Genomic DNA, 21,751 nt, shown 5'->3' on the forward strand with positions numbered 1-21,751 from the left:
TATAACTACAATATAATTTATGACAAACTCAAACATTCTGAGCATTCACAGATGTAAGAAAATTGTACAGAGTTCTATGTAAACAGCATTATTATATGCATGGCTATTCATTTATTTTTATGAAGCAATTCTTGATTCTTTTCTTCAAGAATATTACATCATAACCACAGATACTTAAAAAACTGTTTAGTCTCTATACATAGGTCCTAAACCCAGGCCAATTACTTGGCCATTCTAATTTAGCTGGCCTTCCTTTCATTACTTCCAGTAACATTTCTCCAAAATTGCTATTTAAAACTGCTTTATTTACATGTGCATTTTATCTTAAATCTTTTTAATAAAGCTATCAAAAATCTATAAAATCATGCTGAACATTTTGGGTTGAGGTTTTCAACAATCAGCATTTAGAAACAGCCCACAAGTCACTTAATGTCTTTTGCAAACTATGTAACAGTCAAAAAAGCAAAATGAGATTCTCCCACTTTTCTCCAAATTGCATGTATGCATTTTTGTGTGTCCAGATCTTTGCTTCCATTTGTGTTTGCTTCCATTTTATTCTAACTTAAAATTTACACTGTAACTGCCATTCTAGATCATTAGGTGAAATGAATCCAAGGATTATATAACTTAAATATTAGCATGACAGTGCCTTCTGGAGCATCTCATTATCTGTACCAAACAGTAACCTACATGAAAAGCAAAGTCTAATTTTACTTCAAGCTTACACAGTACTAAATAAGCTCTCAACTCCATATATTGTTTTTAATTGATTAAAAAGTCACAACTAGACCTTCCTGGGAAAACATATATATACAAAACCTAACTATGTTATATTAAAAAAAAGTATTGTTCAGCATGAAACTGGTTCGGCATGAAATAGGAGAAGAGAGCAAATTTGTAAAATTTTTTTTTGAAATGGTAAGAAGAAACTGTTGAGGAACCAGTTGCCAGTATTTTTTATTTTACATAAAAAGGAGGTAATGTAAAAATGTTACTAGTAAATCACACATAAACCTGTCCATCATACATCTTTTCATAATATATAAATATGCAAAATGCAGTTATATTTATATGGGTTTAAAATAATGAGGATAGACTGAATTTAAATCTAAGGTGATATTAATTTCTTAATTTAATGTATTAAAAATATTACAAAAGTAATATATTTTGAATGGTTCCCTAATTGTCAAAACCTATTTTCAACAGGCTTAGCAGGTATGCAATGCAATGCTCTACATAGCCTAGGAAAACACTGCATGGTATCTTTTTTATTAAATAAAAAAAGAGGCTCAAATAACCTAAGGTGAATAATTGAGTGTAGGTGCAAAGAATCTTTGGCCCTAGATTTAATTTCATATGTATCTTAAGACAAATGTCTAGAAGTGATCATCTCCCTCACAGATGTTGTAAAATGTCACAATTTAAAAACTTTGCAGATACAAAGTTTTGTGGATATGTCTCTGTTTTTGTCTGTTGATCTCATATCTGTGTTTCTTAGTCCATCCCTCTTTCTGCCTGTCATTCTCTACCCATACTCTTCATTTCTGTAGGTATTTTTAAATATCCTTTATTTTTAACTAGCCAGAATAACAAAAACTATGTATTTATTATAGAAATATAATTTATGTTCTTTTTTAATTTAGAAAAGCAAATGAATAATATATATACTTGCTTTGAAAACTCCTACAAAATCTTCTAAATAAAATTACTCTCTACTTATGTAACTCAATTTTTGCCTATGCATAAGTAACTTGATAGAAGAAAGAGCTCATATTCCTGAAATAAACTCATGAAAAAATGCATCATGGCCATTTCTTTTCAAGCCATCATCAACGAGGACTTTTTAAAACTAGATTTGTAATCCTTGGTAGGTGGACAGCCCCTAAAAGAAAATGAGTGTGTGCTTGGTAAACTATCAGCTCAGGGTACCTTATTGATTGATATCAACTATGCCTCAGAGTTTTAGAAATTGAAGGAGAAAGTGACATTGTCTTTATTTTTATAGATGAAAGAGAAAGGTCCAAAGGACTAATAGTGCAATTAGGATAGTACATTAGAGGCAAGAAAGCAGGGTGGCAAGAATCCCGGTTAGATGATCTTTCACTCATACTAAACACGGGTCTCTGTTGAAAGGCTGACATGTATCGCAACTTGAGAGTTTGCCGCACACATCGAGGGTGGCAAGCAGGCGAGGCAGTCCAGGCTTTGCTCAAGCCATTAGCTGCCCAAACATGAACCACAGTATCAAACAGATAGCTGCACGTCAGGAAGCACTTCACTGAAGGAAAATATTAACTTCGCTTTGTGCTAAAGAATGATTAGACAACACTGCCCGAGAAAGCAGAAATTTGTGACCAAACAGATGAAGAGTTGGGTCATTATTGGTGTTTAAGGGGCAGCACAGTAACGTGTTAGACTGTATAAATAAAAGTGAATAAAGCTTTCTTCCATTCCTTCTTTTCTTAAGCAACTTCAGTTTTTTTTCTTCTTTTGAGGAATGTGATATGTACTTAAAATAATTTTTCATGTTGTATGGTTATCGTATGAACTAAGAAATATATTTTAAAAGGCAGGCTATGAAGCACAATACTCTAAAAGGTAAGCTTATCCTGGCTGGTCTATGAGTCAAGGTGAATGAAAAATATTTGTCGAAACGAAGAGCCTACATGTTTTTAATCACATGGCATTGTATAGGCACATAAAAATTGGTTCTGATGCAGTACGGAATAAATGTAAGCACCTCGGAAACAGACAATGACCTCTGTACAAGGAAGAGTCTTGCTCCCTAATAACAGATGTGTTATTTGTTACTAATGGCCATTCCTTCTATCAGGACATTTGATTTGCAAAGCCAAGGTAAAACACTTTTACAGATATCCAAATGACAGATGCGTGTGTGTTTGTATTTGCATGGGAAATAGGAAGGTTTACAATCCTGTGAAGAGATGACAAGGCAGAGGTGAACATTTTCCATATGGTCTTCTGATTTATTAAAAGAAAATAAAATTAAACCAGCTTTGTTTGCTGTAATCGAGAATCCCCGCAGAGGACTCTCACAATTCTTACATAATCATTTACCAGTGCAAATGTAGCCATCTGCTAATCCTGTTCACCTATTTTAGGGAGTCAGAGCTAGTCAACCGCACTGACTCTGAGAATATTTCAATAAAAAGTTTTGGCATAGACTTCCTTAAAAGAGTCTTATTAACACAAATATATCACCTTCAGAGGCTGTAAACAATATATCAAAAACGAAGCTCTACTTTTTGCTTTCCTTGCCGTCTTTCCCTTTGTCTTCCTTTTCTGCTTTGTCCGTTTCATATTTCTCTTTTTCTGGCTTTGTTACACTGTCATATGAAGGTGGAGAGACAGTGGATGGGGTTGCATCTGTTTTTTCTGGACTTGAGTTCTCATTAGTGTTCTCAAACACCATATCTTCTTTACTGGGCAAACCATCATCTCGGTCTCCATCTTTTATGTATATACTTGATATATTTTTGACATTTTGCCGTAAGCGGTAACGTCTGTAAGCACGCTGAATGACAGTAGCAGACACATCCTCTTGTTTTCGTTTTAGTGTAGTTGTTATGGGTTCGTAGGACACTTTAGAAGGATTTGCTGACATGAATCTTTCCTCCATCTGTGAACGTAGAGAGTCCATCTCACCGCTTTCACCCAAAACACGCTTTGTAAAGGCAAATAAAATGTCAAGGCAATGGATCCGGTCCCCACTGACCATGGGCAGGTCCATGGCGATGAGCTGGACTTTGTTTGGTTTGGCTATGAGAAGAGGAGGATCCAAGGCAGCTGCAAAATCGGAGAGCTTGCTATACTCTATAAACTGGGTGGCATCGGGATCAAACTTCTCCCAAACCTCATAGAACATCTCGAAGTCATCCTCACTCAGGGGTTCAGTACTTTCCTCAGTAGCAACACTGAAGTTCTCCAGGATGACCGCAATGTACATGTTCACCACAACCAGAAATGATATGATGATGTAACTCACAAAATAAAATATCCCAACAGATGGGTTCCCGCAGTCTCCTTCAGCTAAACTTCCGGGATGAACTTTCTTTGGATCACAGTCAGGGGGTGCACTGTTGAGAATAGGTGCCAGCAATCCGTCCCAGCCAGCAGAGGTGGTAATTTGGAACAGGCAGATCATGCTGTTGCCAAAGGTCTCAAAGTTGAACATGTCATTGATTCCAGCTTCCTTTTTAACGTAGGCAAAGTTGGACATTCCAAAGATGGCGTAAATGAACATAACCAGGAAGAGCAGGAGGCCGATGTTAAACAAGGCAGGAAGGGACATCATCAGAGCAAAGAGCAGCGTGCGGATCCCCTTGGCCCCTTTGATCAGACGCAAGATTCGACCAATCCTGGCGAGCCGGATCACTCGGAACAGGGTAGGGGACACAAAGTATTTTTCTATGAGCTCAGCCAGAAACATGCCTGGAGAGGAGGGAGGGGATGGTACAGAAAAATCATGACTTTTAAGTAATGTTATCTGCCATCTTCTCTCTCACAATTTTAGGACTATCATTTTATATTGAAAGCAGTTTCATAACAATCAACAGATTGAGCAAACCCAAAGGAAAATGATTGATATTATCACTGTGACATCTTCTCTCCCTTTACTAAGTTTGCGGATATTGTTTTTTTCCCCCCTCCATAATAATTTTGGATTATAGGGGTGATACCTACTCATGCAGAAAATTCAAGCAATACAGTAAAATGCTTAAAGGGAAATCTAAATCACCTGAAATACCATCAATTATAATAACTGTTACTACTTTGTTATCACTTTAGACACTTTTCTGTGCAAGCCCAGGCACACATTGCCCCATGAATGTAATTATGTTACCTGGGCATTTTTTATGATCTATTTGAGTCACTTCTTCATGTCATGGAAACATTTCCAGTCAAATGGCAACGAAGTAATTTTAGTTTCATAATGTTCTGTCCAAATAACCGCATGCTGAAGAATTTTATGTTGTTTTCAATTTTTTTGGCTGAGAAAAGTATTCAGGTAGGTATATTTTTTTCTAGTTACCTAAGCATCATTTGATAATATATTAATAAAAGGTCAGTGTATTCAAAGTTTTCTTATATATCACCAAACCTGTCTCGAGAAAGTCTGTGCAGTTCTTCATAATGACGTATGAAAATGCTCACATGGTTCCACATACTCATCCAGTATTGTGGTTCTTTATAATTTTTACCAGAAAATGTTTATGATGTTTCAAAACATCTCTTTATAAATTTTTTTGTTGGAAAAAAATCCACAATTTTTCTTGCTAATTGGACATTTTGTGTGCTTGTTAGCTATTTTCAACTTTCTCTTTTCGGCCATGTCAAGTCCTTTGCCCATTTTTCTAATGAGAGATTTACTGTTTTCTTACTGATTTCGGAGGACTATTTCTCCGCTGAAAGTGCTTATCCTTTGCTGGTCTTACATGTTACATACAACTTTTCCCTGTGTTTTGTCTTTCAATCTTTTTCCTTGGGGAGAGGTTGTAGTGAGATTTTCCCATAGAATATTTGGATTTTTATATAATCTTGTTATTTCTTTCTTCATAGACTCAAATTTGTGTCATAAATAGGAAAGACTGTCCAGGTCCATTGTCCTAAATCTATTTCATCTTGAATCCTTTTTTTTTTACACTTTAATTTTTGATTCATGTCATCTTCCAGTGAGTAAATTAGTAATTATCTATATAGTGAAGTTAAATTTTGAATTATCTATGTGAATCTACTGAGCTTTTTAAAACACTGTTTTACTTCATCAATGTTACAGTGGTCTAAGTATCCAGCAATATAAGTAACCCCTCATTACTTTTTCTTCCAGATACATTTTAGAATCATTCAGACTTACATTGCCAATATATTATTTCCACCAGTCAAAAAGACTTACTGATATTCTCACTGAGATAACACTGCATCTACAAATTAATTTATTTCAAAAAGGGTCATGATTATCGTGATAGCCTTCTTAACCAAGTATAATAAAAGCCTTTCAATTATTTAAGGCTTCTTTTATGCCTGTTAGCTTTCCTCAAAGAAGTCTTACGCATTTATTCAAGTTGTTGCTGGATATTTTACTTTATTTTTCTTGTAAATGCCAGTGAAATTTTTCTTTAGGTATACTTTCTAAATTTTTTGTGCACATATAAACATTTATGAATATCAATACATGTGGTTTAAAGTTTGTACTTTCTGAATTCTAATTGAATCCATTTTTTTTGGTTGATTCTCTTTCATTTTTAAAGAATGCCATAATATGATCTGAAGATGAAGATCATTTGCTCCATGTACCCCTCTGTTTTCATATCTAATTGCATCAGCCAACACTATTAAAAATAGAGGTCATAGAGGAACACTCCTTTTTTCTTCCCAACTTGATGATTTCCAAATAGTTTCTACTATTTTGCTTATTACTCTGAGATTCCTACCTAAATTTTATTTATTTTTTAAAGATTTTATTTATTTATTTGACAGAGAGGAGGCAGTGAGAATAGGAACACAAGCAGGGGGACTGGGAGAGAGAGAAGCAGGCTTCCTGCCAAGCAGGGAGCCCAATGTGGGGTTCAGTCCCAGGACCCTGGGGTTGTGACCCGAGCCAATGGCAGACGCTAAATGACTGAGTCACCCAGGTACCCTCCTACTTAAATTTTAATTTGTTTTCTGATATCTTAATATTTTATTAATAGTCTTTTTTTCAAAAATTGATTTTGAATGTGTCTTTTAAGTGACATGGTACTCAATATTGAGATATTAGGTTATGCGACCTTTAACCGTTTTGGGTCTGCCTGTTCCATCATCTGTAAGCTGAATTTGTATTAAACACTCTCTACAATCTCTTTCTGTCTAAAATTTGCAATTCTAAAAATAAACGCAACCCTAAAATATTGGGCAAAGCATGTGCAGATATTGAGAAAACAAGAGGACAGAAAAACAGTTATGGTAATGAAAGGTGATTGTAAGATCATGTACTGTGTTTCATGGCCATGACTGGGTTTGGTTGAGAAATGATTCTATTTTATAGACTTGTCAAGTAATGAGGCCATAAGAAATGAAAATGCCATTTCTTGAGATCTTACCTTCATTTTGAATTCAGAAAGAATTTTCACAAAGAGAGATATTCTGGTTATTAGTGATCATTAGTCAAGGGACAGTTCTCATGATGTGCTAAAACTTGAGGTGATTTCAGATTCTCCATTGGTCTTCCTACATTCATATAGGTATTTCTACTACTTACTTATATAGACACAATTTGCTGCTTCTGTGAGGATAATCTTGGAAATCAACTATCAAGGAGTATTACATGCTTCTAACAAACAGAAGAGTTTTGGCTTTGAGACCTGGAGTATGAACACAGTAATCCTGACACAGAGAGGTCTTTGTTTTATTTAGTTTTGTCTTTTAAGGCTCCTTCATTCTTTCATTTTATGTATATGCTCAAAAGTAAATTTATATTCAAGAATTCAGAAGCTTTTCTGAGAAATGTGAAGTTTAGTTTAATTCAAAATGCTCTTACCTACAATGGAGAGAATCACAACCACAAAGTCAAAAATGTTCCATCCTATAGTGAAGTAGTAGTGTCTGAGGGAGATCAGTTTCAGCACACATTCTCCAGTGAAAAGGATAATAAAAACCACATTTATCCAATATAAAACATCAGTCATGTATTCACTTTGTCCCTCTTTTTCTACCATCATGGTCACCATGTTGAGGCAGATAAGAACCATGATGGTGATATCAAAAGCTTGGTTTGTTACTAGGTCAAATATACATCCTTGGAATTTGTTCTGTAAAGAAACAAGAATAATATGTAATGTAGAGTAGGTTTCGCAATGATTATACATTAATCATTATGTTAGTAAAAAGTATTTTAGAAAGGTATGTCTTCAAAAGTTGCATAAATTATACTTGGTCATAGATTCTTGATTTTTAGAAGAAACATTATTAGTGAGTTAAATCTAACTCAAAGCACATGAAAACTTTTTGTTGTTGTTGACTTCTGGTACATATCAGACCCGCCAGATTTCAGTTGGTCGTGTATGCTAGCATTTGCTTTTAAACGCACCCACCCTAGTATATTATACATGAATTGCCACGGTCACAGGTAATTTTTTACTAAGAAAACCTCAACTCCTCCACCTGGAGTTTTCAATAAAATAACAGGTTTCTAAATTTCTACTTTGTCATATTATTTTAGCTAATGTGTTATATGATCTTGCACTATTATGACTGTCATGGTATGAGACTTATAATTTCCTATCTCTTTCATGTACAGAATGCATATTTCCACACATATCCATACTTATAGATCACTCCTCCTTTTAATCTCACTGCTAGTATTATGCTTTCCAGGAAACACAAGCTTTTTCAAAATCCTTTTAACAATTGCATAGGAAAGTTTTAAGATATTTTACCGAATTAAATACCAGGGCTTCAAATCCACACATTATAATTCAGTAGATCTGGATGAGACCCGGCAATGTGTCCATTTAAAAAATGCCAGGTGAGGGGTGCCTGGGTGGCTCAGTTGGTTGAGAAACTGCCTTCGGCTCGGGTCATGATCCTGGAGTCCCAGGATCAAGTCCTGCATCAGGCTCCCAGCTCTGCGGGGAGTCTGCTTCTCCCTCTGACCTTCTCACCTCTCATGCTCTCTCTCACTGTCTCTCTCTCTCAAATAAATGAATAAAATCTTAAAAAAAAAAAAAAGCCAGATGATCCTCATATGGCCAGCTGGGCATTAACTGGCTTAGTCTTCAGCCATGACTCTCTGGTAAGGTATGTCATGTTGAATATAAATTGAAATGCATATAAAGTGTTTAAACATCCCCCTCGTGATGATAGAGGAATACAAACTATCATTTTACTGCCAAGACCCAATATTTCCATCTGAGCCTGTTCTGGTCTTGAACCACACAGTAGGAAAAAAGTTTAGATTCATGATCAGTCCAACTGCTTCTCTTGCTGTTTGTCACAATCAAAAATCTGCAAGTTAGTTTACTGTACTGCTAGGTAGCAATCATTACATCATAAAATCCTCAGTTTAAAAAATTTTTTTAAAAGATTTTATTTATTTATTTGACAGAGAGAGAGAGAGAGATCACAAGTAGGCATAGAGGCAGGCAGAGAGAGAGGGGAAACAGGCTTCCCGCCAAGCAGAGAGCTCAATGCGGGGCTTGATCCCAGGACCCTGAGAACATGACCCAAGCTGAGGGCAGAGGCTTAACCCAGTGAACTACCCACGTGCTCCCAAATCGTCATTTAGATAAATACATTTCAATCAAAAGTAAATTTTATTTGTATCTTTTACAGGCCATTGTACTCATAGTAAGCTGTGTAGCTAATAGAGAAGTAAAACCATATGTAATTACTTTTCATTTTCACAGAAAAATTAAAAATAAGAATAAGATCTATGATAATGTTCAAGATACATATATTTAGTTTTATAAGGACTTTTGTTCAAATATTCACATTCATGTTTAAGAACAAATTATATATTAAAGATGAATTAAAATAATTTGAAAATTTATATGCCAAAGATATATATGTATACATATACAGTTGATCCTTGAACAACACAGGTTTGAACTGCATGGGTCCACTAAAACATGAATTTTTTTTTAGATAAATACAGCATAGTACTAGAAATCTATTTCCTCTTCTTTTTTTTTTTTTTTTAAAGATTTTATTTATTTTATTTGACAGAGATTACAAGTAGGCGGAGAGGCAGGCGGAGAGAGAGGAGGAAGCAGGCTCCCTGCTGAGCAGAGAGCCCGATGTGGGGCTTGATCCCAGGACCCTGGGATCATGACCTGAGCCGAAGGCAGAGGCTTTAACCCACTGAGCCACCCAGGCGCCCCTATTTCCTCTTCTTTATGATTCTCTTAACATTTTCTTTTCTCTAGCTTACCTTATGTAAGAATGTATGTATGTACATACATATGTATATAATATAGCAACTATGTGTTCATCAACTGTTCAGTTTATCAGTAAAATTTCTGGTCAACAGTAGGCTATTAGTAGTTAAGATTTGGGGAAATCAAGAGTTAAGACACAGATTTTCAACTGAGTAGAGGGTTGCTGCCCCTACCCCCTGTGTTATTTAAGGACAGCTCGTTTTGTTTTGTTTTGCTTACCCCTGGCCGAGGTATTGGCTTTTGTGGTTTCTTAGAGCCCAGCTTTTTCATTGCATTATAATATTTCTTCTGTTCTTCTGTCATAAAGATGTCTTGACCTCCAAGGTAAAGAAATAAAAAATAAACCTAGTTAAAACCGTAATCATTATCTAGGTCCTTTCTCAGATCATTAAGATAGGTTAAAAATATGTAGATAGAAATAAAATGCATTTTATTACATGCCACATAGCTATAAATATGTCTTAAATAATTATTTATATATAGGCCTGTGACTCTCCATAAATAATGTAATGTGCATATGTAAGATACATATATTGCCCTATAATAATTATTGCCTCAATTTTCTTTTGGTGAGGTAATCTGAATTATTTTAAACTATATGCTGATATTTCATTTTATCTGTTAATAGTCTCATCAGGCATTTTATTGCTAGATAACTGATATATTAGGAAGGGTTATATGAAATAAGAATACTGAATACCTTTTTGGATGATTTGGCTAACATTTGGGACTCTACTGAATAGTAGGGGCCAAAACAATAGCAAAAGTTGTTTTATATTTATTTGTATTCATTTACAAATGCCACATTCCTTTAGCACAGAAAAAAAATAAAGAGTAGTGCCCTCTTATCCATGGTATCCCTTCCCATGGTTTCTGTTAACCACAGTCAACTGTGGTCTGGAAGCAGGTGACCCTTCTTCCTGCATACCATCAGAAGGTCAATAGTAGCCCAAGCTACATCACAAGGCTGATGGTTTTCACCTCATGTCATCTCACCAGGTAGGCATTTTATCATCTCACATCATCACAGGAAGGGTAGGTTCAGCACAATAAGATATTTTGAGGGAGGCCATATCACATAACTTGTATTATAGTAAATGTTCTATTTTGTTATTAGTTATTTTTGTTAATCTTTGTGCCTAATTTATTTATTTATTTTTAAAAAGATTTTATTTATTTATTTGACAGACAGAGATCTCAAGTAGGCAGAGAGGCAGGTAGTGAGAGGGGGAAGCAAGCTCCGCTGCTGAGCAGAGCCCGATGCGGGGCTCGATCCGATCCCAGGACCCTGGGATCAAGACCCGAGCTGAAGGCAGAGGCTTTTACCCACTGATCCACCCAGGCGCCCCTGACTGTGCCTAATTTATAAATTATACTTTACCACAGGTATGTATGTAGGAGCAGAAACATGTTTGCTTGTTTGTTTGTTTAAGGTTTGGTACTATCTGTGGTTTCAGGCATCCACTGTAGATAAGGGGTGGGGGAGACTATAAGGAAAATGTACTACATATACCTGTGTGTGTGTTTCAAGAAACTGGTTAGTTCATTTTTTTCATTCCAGTAAAGGAATTTCAACATAAACATTATGGGTGTCAACAGTATACACAATAGCATTCTAGGTGTTGAGGAAATTACCAAAGATCTAGGATCCTTGACTGGAAGGATTTCTTAATTAAATAGACAACCCTAAGTTTCAACAGAAAAAATAACTAACATCTAAATGAAGTTTTTTGAGCTTTTCAACACTGTAAGAGTCTAAATCTCACAAAGGATGTGTAGAAACTTTACCTGTTCTTTTAGAGTAAGCAAATTTTCTTAAAATTATCTAATTTTTACATATCCACATATTTTCTACATTGATGTGTAATATCAACTTTTTAGTTAGGGAATAAATTAGTATAATCTATGTAATTAGGAATTTATTTTGGGGAATTCATAGTTCTCAAATCCTTACTTAGCTTGTAGGGTCCTGGAGTTAAAAATGATCTGATTATGGTTTCCCTTTAGTTTTCCTGGATTAGGCAATATTCAGTTTTCTATTATATTGCATTTTTTATAAAAAATTTATAAAATGGTATAAGGTAACCAGACTTCCCTTTCTTTCTTAATGTATTTTAATTTACTTTTATTCTAGTTGATACACAGTCTTTGGTATTTATCTTACATACTGATGCTAAGCGTTAGGGAGAGCCTTCAGGCCAGTGTTAAGAGAGCTACTCATGGGTGAAGGCTGAGTACTGCAGCATGTCAGAACTTACCAGAAGAAGCCAGGAAAACACTGGGAAGAGAACTATGAAATCGAAGTAAAAATCAAAGCAGCAAATTGTAACTTCTCTTAATGATACCCTGGTTGCCAAAATAATAAATGGTGGGATGAAACTAGGAGATTACAAGATGCTCCAAGAGAGAGGCTGTGTTGTTTGGATTAGTTTAAAAGCTAGGTGAAAGATGCTCTATAAATCACGCTGGTCTTTTTCAATATTACACATTACATCAAGGTTATGTTAAGAATTTAGTTCTGGTGTCAGATCATCTTTCTTCAAATCCTGTCTCTGTTGTCCTTGGGCAAGTTTCTTAATGTCTTTGTGGATAGGTCATGTTATCATTACAAGAGTAGCTATATCTTGATGGTTTGTTGGGAGGATCAACTGAGATAATGCATTCAAAACACTCAGCAGAATGCCAGATACACAAGCCCTTAATAACTGTTAGTTGCTGTTACTGCCATTGTTATTAATCTTCTTAACAAGGTTATAGTTACTGAAAGGTGGTGCTTTACTTAGAATTTACCCAAATGCACCCAGGTCTATACTAGGTCTTTGTGTAAATACACTACATACTTATCACATAATTACCCTTTTAGAACTTGAGTCTATTAGTAATTTGTGTTCTAATTTTCTGAACTTATGTTCTCTGATGAATTAATTCTAAATAACATGAACTTATTAAATGAAGACATTACTTGTAAAAGTGATGGTTATTTGGAAAAACTAGTAAAGTGGGGTTGGTTATTAGAAGAGGCATGGGTAGTTGGTAAAGTCATGAGCTGGGACCAAAGTCCCAAAGTTGAAAAGCCTTAAGCGGCAAGAATACACTAGGAAAAGAACATGGGCGTTGAAGCCAAACAGACCTTCGGCTTGTGACCTTCAATGGACCTGTCACGAAATTTTAAACAAGCTACTTATCACTGCTAGACCAGAGTATACACTTTTGCGTAAAGATGCCACTTTTGTAAGCCTGTGATATAGATTAGATGAAATCATATATAATATACAAAGTATCTAGCAGAAAGACCCCTGTGCAGTAGTTTGATTAAGTCTTGGTCCTGTCTCTTAGTAAGGTGGAAAGAAACCAGAAGCCATTCAGAAAAGGTCAGAAAATAAAAGGTATGCTTAAATTGAAAATGAAATACTGGAAGGAAGGTAGGGGATAGTAGTAGTTGTCAGTGCTTCTAAATTAGTAACTTTTGCCTGAGAGTAATGGTAATAGTGTGAACCCACCCTATCTTCCTCCAGTGGCAATTCTTGTTGCAAGAATAATATTTAAAGCAAGGAGATTAAAGCAATTAAAGTTGTGGCTGTACTGTTCATGGTCACATGGTTTTATCTAGATACATGTCTAACTTATCCTATGCAGAGAATACTGAGGCATCATATTTACATGCTTATATATCATATATATACATCTGTAATGACTAAAACTGAAAAAATAATTAAATTGAAAATTAGAGTATCTTTGTAAAATTATTTTCAAGATTAACTATGAATTTTTAAAGATTCTCTTTGAAAGGCATGAATGTATGATAATGTTAGCTAAGTGTAACTCTAAGATATTAAATGTAAGAATAGAAGATAGAATTTTAAAATATCTTTGAAAAAAACCCCTGTATTTGAAAATGTAAGCATAAATAACACTTAGCATTCACTAAATTTTTCTTCCAATTGTGAATATCAATCATGTACAACGGTGATATTTCAGACATTTCACTGCATGTACCTCCATCTTTTCTGAGATGCTAAGTCAATATCTAAAATCACTCTTTGAATTCTACCCCTTATCTTTGAAAGATATCTTTACAGCCACAGTACATCAGTCAACTTTGACAGGAAAACTGAGACTTCTTAGATGCTTTATCTCTTACAAATTACAGACCGTACTGTAGCTTCTACCCCCACAATCTCTTCATTGAATATATGCCATATTCTCCATTGCTGATGACTAATTTGAAGACACAAGTGTGGTTGAGGTAGTGGGTAATGCAGAGTCTAACCTAGTCTTTGGTCTCTCTCCAATTATTCTATACATCATTACTGGATTAATTTTTTCTTTCTATTTACTTTTATTTTTTATAATTTATTTTTTTATTATTATGTTCAATTAGCCAGCATATAGTACATCACTAGTTTTTGATGTAGTGTTAAGTGATTCATTAGTTGCATAAAACACCATTTTTTAAATCATAACCTAGTTTTCAGGGTTCCTGGAAGATAAAACTCCAGTTGGATCTGTGACAAAGCTACTTCCTCGCTGTCAGATGACATGCAAGTAACACAACATCTCTGATCGTTGGGTGGGAGGCCGGAGGGGAGGATACAATGGCTTTTAGATTTGTTGTAAAACCTGACTAGGATTACGTGTGTGGAGTACTTTACACAGAATCAGACGCATCATCAATTCTTAACAAATGCCAATGTCCTGATTATATGTGTTCCCTTACTCAAAATACCTCAATGACACACCAGCTCCTCCTGAAAAAGATTTAATACGGCTTTTTCAGATCTGCTCTCAAGCAAGATCTCATCTTTTTCTACTTCTTTTCTCAAAACGCCATTGTTACTAGAGGGGAGAAGCATGGGGAGACTAGTCAAACAGGGCATGGGGATTCAGGAGGGTACTTGTGATGAGCAGTAGGTGTTGGATAGAAGTGTTGGATCATGCTAATATTACACTGTATTTAACTAATTGGAATTTAAAGAAAAAGTTTTAAAAAACAAACAAACAGAATCTCAAAACTCCACTCAAACTGATGAAGGGCTATTCATCCTGGATTGTCTCTTTTGTCAGCCCTATGCATGTGCTCACACATTCCTCTACCCTTCCTGTGGATTATTCACCCTTCTGCCTCTCAGTTGCTACAGACCTCCTTATTCGTCTTCCAAGGCTTACAATTGTCATATAAGTCATACGACTTCCTATAGCTGTTTTTTCTATTTGTATCTATTTTTTTCCTCTGACCACACACTTATCTATCTTGTTGTCACTGCTTTGTTAACTTCTCTTATTACACTTATCATGATTTCATATCGTAGTATGGGGGCACATAGCATAGTAGAGGACCTAAAAAATATACGCAGAATATGGAATCAACTGCTGACTCCGTCAAAACTATCATTTACTTACTAGATGCATGATCTTCAGTCAATCACTTAACCTCTCTGTGGCTGCCCACACTTAACAAGACAAACTCTATAATAATAATAACACATTTTATGGTGGATGTTTTAGGTTGAATTGTGTTGGATATCAAATTAAATATTTTAAGTCTCAACTGCTGGTACCTCAGAATTACCTTATTTGGAAATACAGTCATTGTAGATGTAATAAAATTAAGGTGAGGTCATACTACAGTAGGGTGGCCCCTTAATCCAATATGACCAGTGTTCTTATAAGAAAAGGAAAGAGACATAGAGAGGGAGCACACCAAGTGACCATGGAGGCAGAGATGAAGACACACCCTGCAAGCCAAGTAACACTAGAGTGACAGGATGCTGCAAGATCCAAGGAAGGATCCTCCCCTAGAGGCTCTGAAGAGAGCATGGCCCTGCCAACACTTTCATTTGGGACTTGTAGCCTCCATAACTGAGAGAGAATAAATTTCTGTTGTTGGAAGCCACCAGTTTGTGGTAGTTGGTTACAGGAGCCTTACAAAATTAATACAGCTGATGTGAAGGGTAATGAAACAGAAATCTCGGGAGAGTATCTCACTTGCAAGACTTAACAAATCCTAATTTCCATTACATGTATCATTTCTTCTGCTGTAATATAAACTCCCTGAGCTCAGGAACCATATCCTGTGTTGTTGTTCATCAAGGGCCAGCCCACTTCATATCCCATGGAACAGTGGCTCAGAGAATGAATGAAATATGTTTTGAATAAATCAATAATTAGTGCACTAATTTTTAATTATTCATTATTAGTCCTTATAGGGAACCCTGAAAAAAAAAACTGAATACTTGTCATATTGCATAAAAACAGTCATAACTTAGGAGATAATTACTTTCTATGCAGATATGAATGAGATTGAACCTATTTGTACTGTATTCTGGCCAATTATTGGAAAATTAAATGAAATTCTAATGAAGCTAATTACTAACAGATATCAAATTAAATTTCATATTATGTTTTTAAGAAAATAATCATTCATATTTTCATTGCATTATAAAAACCTTAAAATACTTATCTTTTTTTTCTGTTGGTTGAAATTATCTATTATGACGCCAATGAATAAGTTCAAAGTGAAGAATGACCCAAAGATGATAAAGATGACAAAATAAATATACATGTAAAGGTTGTATTCATATATGGGCTGCTCGTCTACCTATAAAATTAACAAAAGTTAGCAGTATGTTGACAATAACATTAATCATTTTCTTTTTCATATGGTTTGATGAGTTAATCCAAATAGTTCTATCCTAGGTGAACATAGCTTTTCAGAAGCCATGGCGTTTTAAGGATCAACACGAACTTTCTTAAAAATTTGTTCAACATTAAGTAAATATTTATTACCTGCTTACTATGTACACAAATATAATCTTCAAATGACTACAAAGGGCTTAATCATACATAGTACTTGTTCTCAGATTGGTAAGACAAAGTAACTAAGTGACCTAATGTATGTTTTCTATTTCCAGAAAAAAAGCTATAAAAGAGGTGATAACCATATTTATAGAAACTTTGCTGATTTTTTTTCATTTGATGATAGAAATGTCTTCAACAGATTTAACTTTCTTAGCATGGAGCTCATTTCACATAAACTCATCCACAGCATTTTAAATATAAAAACAATAAAACTGTGAATAAAATTGAATAACATTTGTTATTGAATTTTTATTTTGATAAACATATTTATTGAGGACTATTGGGAATATTGGACATATTCCCAGGCTATATAAGGTCCTCTACTTACATTTTTTTTTTTTTTGGAACCTCAGAGCAATGCCATGAAGTGGACATTGAGTTTTTTTGTTTTTTCAGTCCATAAACAGGCTGAGAGAGGAAAAGCGATTTGTTCAAAGTCAGTTGCAGAGCTTGTACAACACAAGAGCGCCAGATTTTGAGCAAGCTCTGTCACCAAACGCTGCACGCTTAACTGCTAGTCTTTTATTAGGTGCAAGTTCTTCATTTTGTATGTACATACCAAGGGCTCCTTGGAACTACTATTTGAAAATGGCCCAACTAAACTAAGGCACTTTAAAAATGATAAGTTTAGTGTAATATTGACCAATACTTACATTAACATTATCAACAGCTGCATACATAATATCCATCCATCCCTTAAATGTTGCCTATAACAATAAAATCTGAATGTGAGGTTCACACTCTATAATACACATACATGAGTTTAATCCACTTATTGTTACATTTAGTGACACCAGATCACTGGGCTTTTCTATATTTCAAAATATCAATTTAATATAACATGCTCTGTCAAGAACCGAAAGGAAATAGTCCCAAGTCACATTCTATAACTCAGTCCTAGTTAATTATTTCCAGGTTGTTACAATGCCTGCAAAGTTTGCACAGGAATTTTTATTTTTCCAGAGGTAGAGGGGAATCTTATGAACAAGGTAGGAAACATTTTTTTTTCCGTCCATTTCTAAAGGATCCTCTGTGATAGGAGGATGTTATTCTCATTCCCATGTAGTATAAAACTGGCAGTCCAAAAACTATTTATTTTTGGAGGAACATTCATATGGCGCAAATGGTGAGGAGCCACATGACACTGAAACTAATTTATGAATTAATGACTCTCAAGTGCAACAGAATCTTTGCTTCTTAACTCATGTTTTATAGGCACATGTTCTAAAAAAGACCAAGTCTTCCTTTAATGTCCCAAAGTACCTTATCTTTAATTTCTAGGTATAGATTGCTTAAAGAATGACTTCAATCCCTCACCTAGTGTCTACTAAAATATCAAGCATTTGTGACAGGGCTCACTTACAACTTGAAGTAGAGAGAGGTAACCAAGTCCAACATTATCAAAGTTCACCTTCAAGTTCTTCCATCGTACATTTTGACTAACATTCATCAGCGCGTAACAGTCGGAACGATTTTGAACGAGGTTTGTTGGAAAGCGTGACCCATCTGTGGTATTAACACACTGATAGAACTTCCCAGCAAACAAATTTACTCCCATGATGCTAAATATTAGCCAGAATATAAGACACACTAGTAGTACATTCATGATGGAAGGAATTGCACCTATGAGGGCATTCACGACCACCTAGTAGTCAAAAGAAAGAAAAGGATGATTAGGAGGACGAAAGATCTTAAATGATCGACATTAATGAAACACAATGCAGAATTAAAGAAATCAGAAAAGCTACCCATACACGTTTAAGACATCAAATCACCAACCAACATGTATTAATTGAATGTCTATGCTCAATAGTAGGCCAAGCAAGAGAGAATGAGACAGGAGCCCTGTGAACAAGTTTACTAAAATACATGATAAACACACATTGAAACTATAGCCACAACGCAAAACAAAGTAACTAAAATTATACCACAGCTTAAATAAATGAAAAAATAAAAATAACAAACCAAAAACCTGATATATGTAAGGTGAAGTCGTTAATCTGCATACTCTAGGGGGAAAAAAAGAAATTTCTAAGTATGAATGATAACAAATAAAATGTACATTTAAATGTACATTTAAAGGTTCACGGTCCTGGAATTATCAGCATTAAAATTCTCCCATATACAGAAATGATTGGTATATATAGGCTGGAGTTGAAGTTAGGAGTTTTTTTATTATATGAACCCTTTCTATTTAGTTGGTTCTGTTAATTGTGTGATATGTGAATTCAATTAAGACCTTGGGACCTCTGTTTCTTCATCAGCTAAATAAGATCCACCTTTTCAAATTTATTATTCTAAGTCTAAATATCCTTTATATATAAGTCCTTGTCTAAATATAGACAATGCTTGCCTCAGTTAAAATATAAATGAAGTAGTTTATCTTTAATAGTTCCTTTATTTCTGCTTGTTGGCATTTCCATTGTTACTAACAACCAGAGCCTCTTGCTGCTCCACTTCTGCGTGCAGACTATCATAGCATTTATCACTCTCCAGATCTTCCTAATTCCTTCACCTTTCAAAACCTACCTGTTTTTCCATACTTTAGCTCTAGTCTGAATTTAAGTCCAAATGTTTTGAAGTCTAATTTGTTAACTAAGAGCATTGTGTTCCGTCTCTTTTCAAAATGGTAAAACACTGAGCGTCTTTGGATACTTCTGACATTGTCGAGAGCAGGAGTTGGCAAACACTTTCTTAAATATTTTTTAGTCTTGCAGGGTTATATGGTTTTTGTTGCAATTATCCAATTCTTTTCAATTCTTATTTTTTTTTTAAGATTTTATTTGTTTATTTGACAGATAGAGAGAGATCATAGGCAGAGAGAGAGAGAGAGAGGAGGAAGAAGACTCCCCACTAAGCAGAGAGCCCGATGCGGGGCTCGATCCCAGAACCCTGGGATCATGACCTGAGCCGAAGGCAGAGGCTTAACCCACTGAGCCACCCAGGTGCCCCTTCAATTCTTATTCCCCCCACTTTTTTAAAAGATTATTTATTTATCTATTTGTCAGAGAGACAGACAGACAGACAGAACACACAAGCAGGCAGAGTGGCAGGCAGAGGTGGAGAGAGAAGCAGGATCCCTACTGAGGAAGGAGCCCGATGCGGGACTCAATCCCAGGACCCTGGGATTATGACCTGAGCCAAAGGCAGCGGCTCAAACCAACTGAGCCACCCAGCCATCCCTCACTTCTTATTCTTATATAAATTATAAACAAATGGATGTGGCTGAGAAGTAATAAAACTTTGTTTAGAAAACAGACAACAGGCCTGTGGGCTTTAGTTTGTTGACTTCTGGCCTAGAGCAATAGTTATTACCCTGGGGTCTGTGGTCCTGTTGAGGTTCCACGTGAGCATGAAATTATATGAAAAACATTACAAGTCTATTTTTTAATGAAGAGATGATTCATATTTTTATGAGATTCTGATAGCATACACGACACTAAAAGGGTTAGGAAGAACAGGAGTAGAGAATAAAGTTCAAAGTGGCCAACTCTTGTTCAAGCCTGTGCTTTCATCCTACTTCCTACTGCCCTCCCCAATGAGCTTCTCACCTAGGCACACTGATCTTCTAGTCATTGCTCAAATATGCCTTGCACACTCAATCCCATGCTTCTCCCCCCAGGTGGCGTCTCTGCCTGGAATGTCTACACACCTGGGATTTGTTTGGGCCCATTCTTTCAGTCATGGCTCCAACGTCAACTCCTTGTGAGGTCTACCTACACCTCCCCAGGCAGCCATTCCAGCCTCCATGTTTCTGTAGTGCTGCGTGCTTCCTACTTCAGAGCTAATGTCCTAGAATAACTACTGTTCCCCCGTCTGTCTCTCCACGATTTTTGTCCCTATTCCGTGTTGGGTGACTGGGTCTCTTCACCATGGTACTCTTCCTATACCATTATAACTGACACATAGTTGGTGTCTGAAATGTTTGCTGAAAGAATGTGAGCTACGGTGGGTCTCTGAGGGGGATAGGTCCATATTGGTCGGATAAGAAGCCATTTGAGAAAGTCAATACGCTTAAGGGCCTCAAGACTCAAAGGAAACTAACTACAAAATGCCTCAAGTTTTACTTATTCTTCAGAATCATCCTGCAGTGTGAAGGAACATATCTTTTGGCATGCTTAATAAATACTAAAGAGACACAGCGGGTCCTCCAAATACATTAAACCATTTTCCTGCATCCAGGTCAGCTCTATTATAGATCAAGAACAAAGAGCACAGAGGATAAAATAATGGGCTGGCTTAATTGCTGAGGGAAGTAGTTTTGTAGGGGAAAGTATATTCTCATTCATGAAAATGCAGTATACTGATACTGAGTCCAGAAATTGGTCATAAGTTGTAGACAGATTGTAACATTCTACCAGTACTCAAAAAATGAAGTTAATGCCAATGGATTCCAATACCACCTTTCTGCATAATAACATAAATTGTAATTTTTCAATTCTTGTATGACAAAAAGGGTTAATTTATGATTTTTATTTATTTATTTTTTTTTAAAGATTTTATTTATTTATTTGACAGAGAGAGATCACAAGTAGGCAGAGAGGCAGGCAGAGAGAGAGAGAGGAGGAAGCAGGCTCCCTGCTGAGCAGAGAGCCCGATGCGGGACTCGATCCCAGGACCCCGAGATCATGACCTGAGCCGAAGGCAGCGGCTTAACCCACTGAGCCACCCAGGCGCCCCTATGATTTTTATTTTTATTTATTTATTTTTTTGGTATAATCATGATCTCTTGTAGCCGTTGTATACTGGATGCCTTAAACTGTAGACAGTAACAGTTTAGCAGAGATAACACTGAAGATCTGCTAGACTGAAAGATACCCGATAGTTTCAGATTACCTGAGGTTTCAGATTACCAAGCCCCATCCCAGAGTTTATGAGTCAGTGTGTCTGGAGTGAGACCTGGGTATTTGGATTTCTAGTAAGTTCTCAGATGATGCTAATGGGTGGTCTGAGGATGG

The 21,751-nt window shown here is 35.8% G+C and overlaps 1 protein-coding gene and 1 long non-coding RNA gene across 3 annotated transcripts in view; one reads left to right on the forward strand and one right to left on the reverse strand.

Annotated features, from left to right (window-relative positions):
- The window catches only part of SCN9A (sodium voltage-gated channel alpha subunit 9), a 171,193-nt gene continuing 149,442 nt past the window's right edge, over positions 1-21,751 (reverse strand). Inside the window, exons 22-27 of the mRNA XM_044242258.1 lie at positions 18,157-18,438; positions 17,447-17,500; positions 16,396-16,533; positions 10,155-10,259; positions 7,538-7,808; positions 1-4,452 (exon numbers count right to left, since the gene is read on the reverse strand). Coding sequence (XP_044098193.1) covers positions 3,260-4,452; positions 7,538-7,808; positions 10,155-10,259; positions 16,396-16,533; positions 17,447-17,500; positions 18,157-18,438 — 2,043 coding nt within the window. The 3' untranslated portion in view covers positions 1-3,259. The remainder of the gene's footprint in view (positions 4,453-7,537; positions 7,809-10,154; positions 10,260-16,395; positions 16,534-17,446; positions 17,501-18,156; positions 18,439-21,751) is intronic.
- Positions 4,325-21,751, forward strand: part of LOC122902556 — a 76,397-nt gene continuing 58,970 nt past the window's right edge. For both annotated transcript variants that reach the window (XR_006383821.1, XR_006383822.1), the window contains exon 1: positions 4,325-4,406. This is a non-coding gene — a long non-coding RNA (uncharacterized LOC122902556). The remainder of the gene's footprint in view (positions 4,407-21,751) is intronic.

The sequence above is a fragment of the Neovison vison genome, chromosome 3 (assembly GCF_020171115.1).
Source record: "Neovison vison isolate M4711 chromosome 3, ASM_NN_V1, whole genome shotgun sequence".
Classification (NCBI taxonomy): Eukaryota; Metazoa; Chordata; class Mammalia; order Carnivora; family Mustelidae; genus Neogale; species Neogale vison.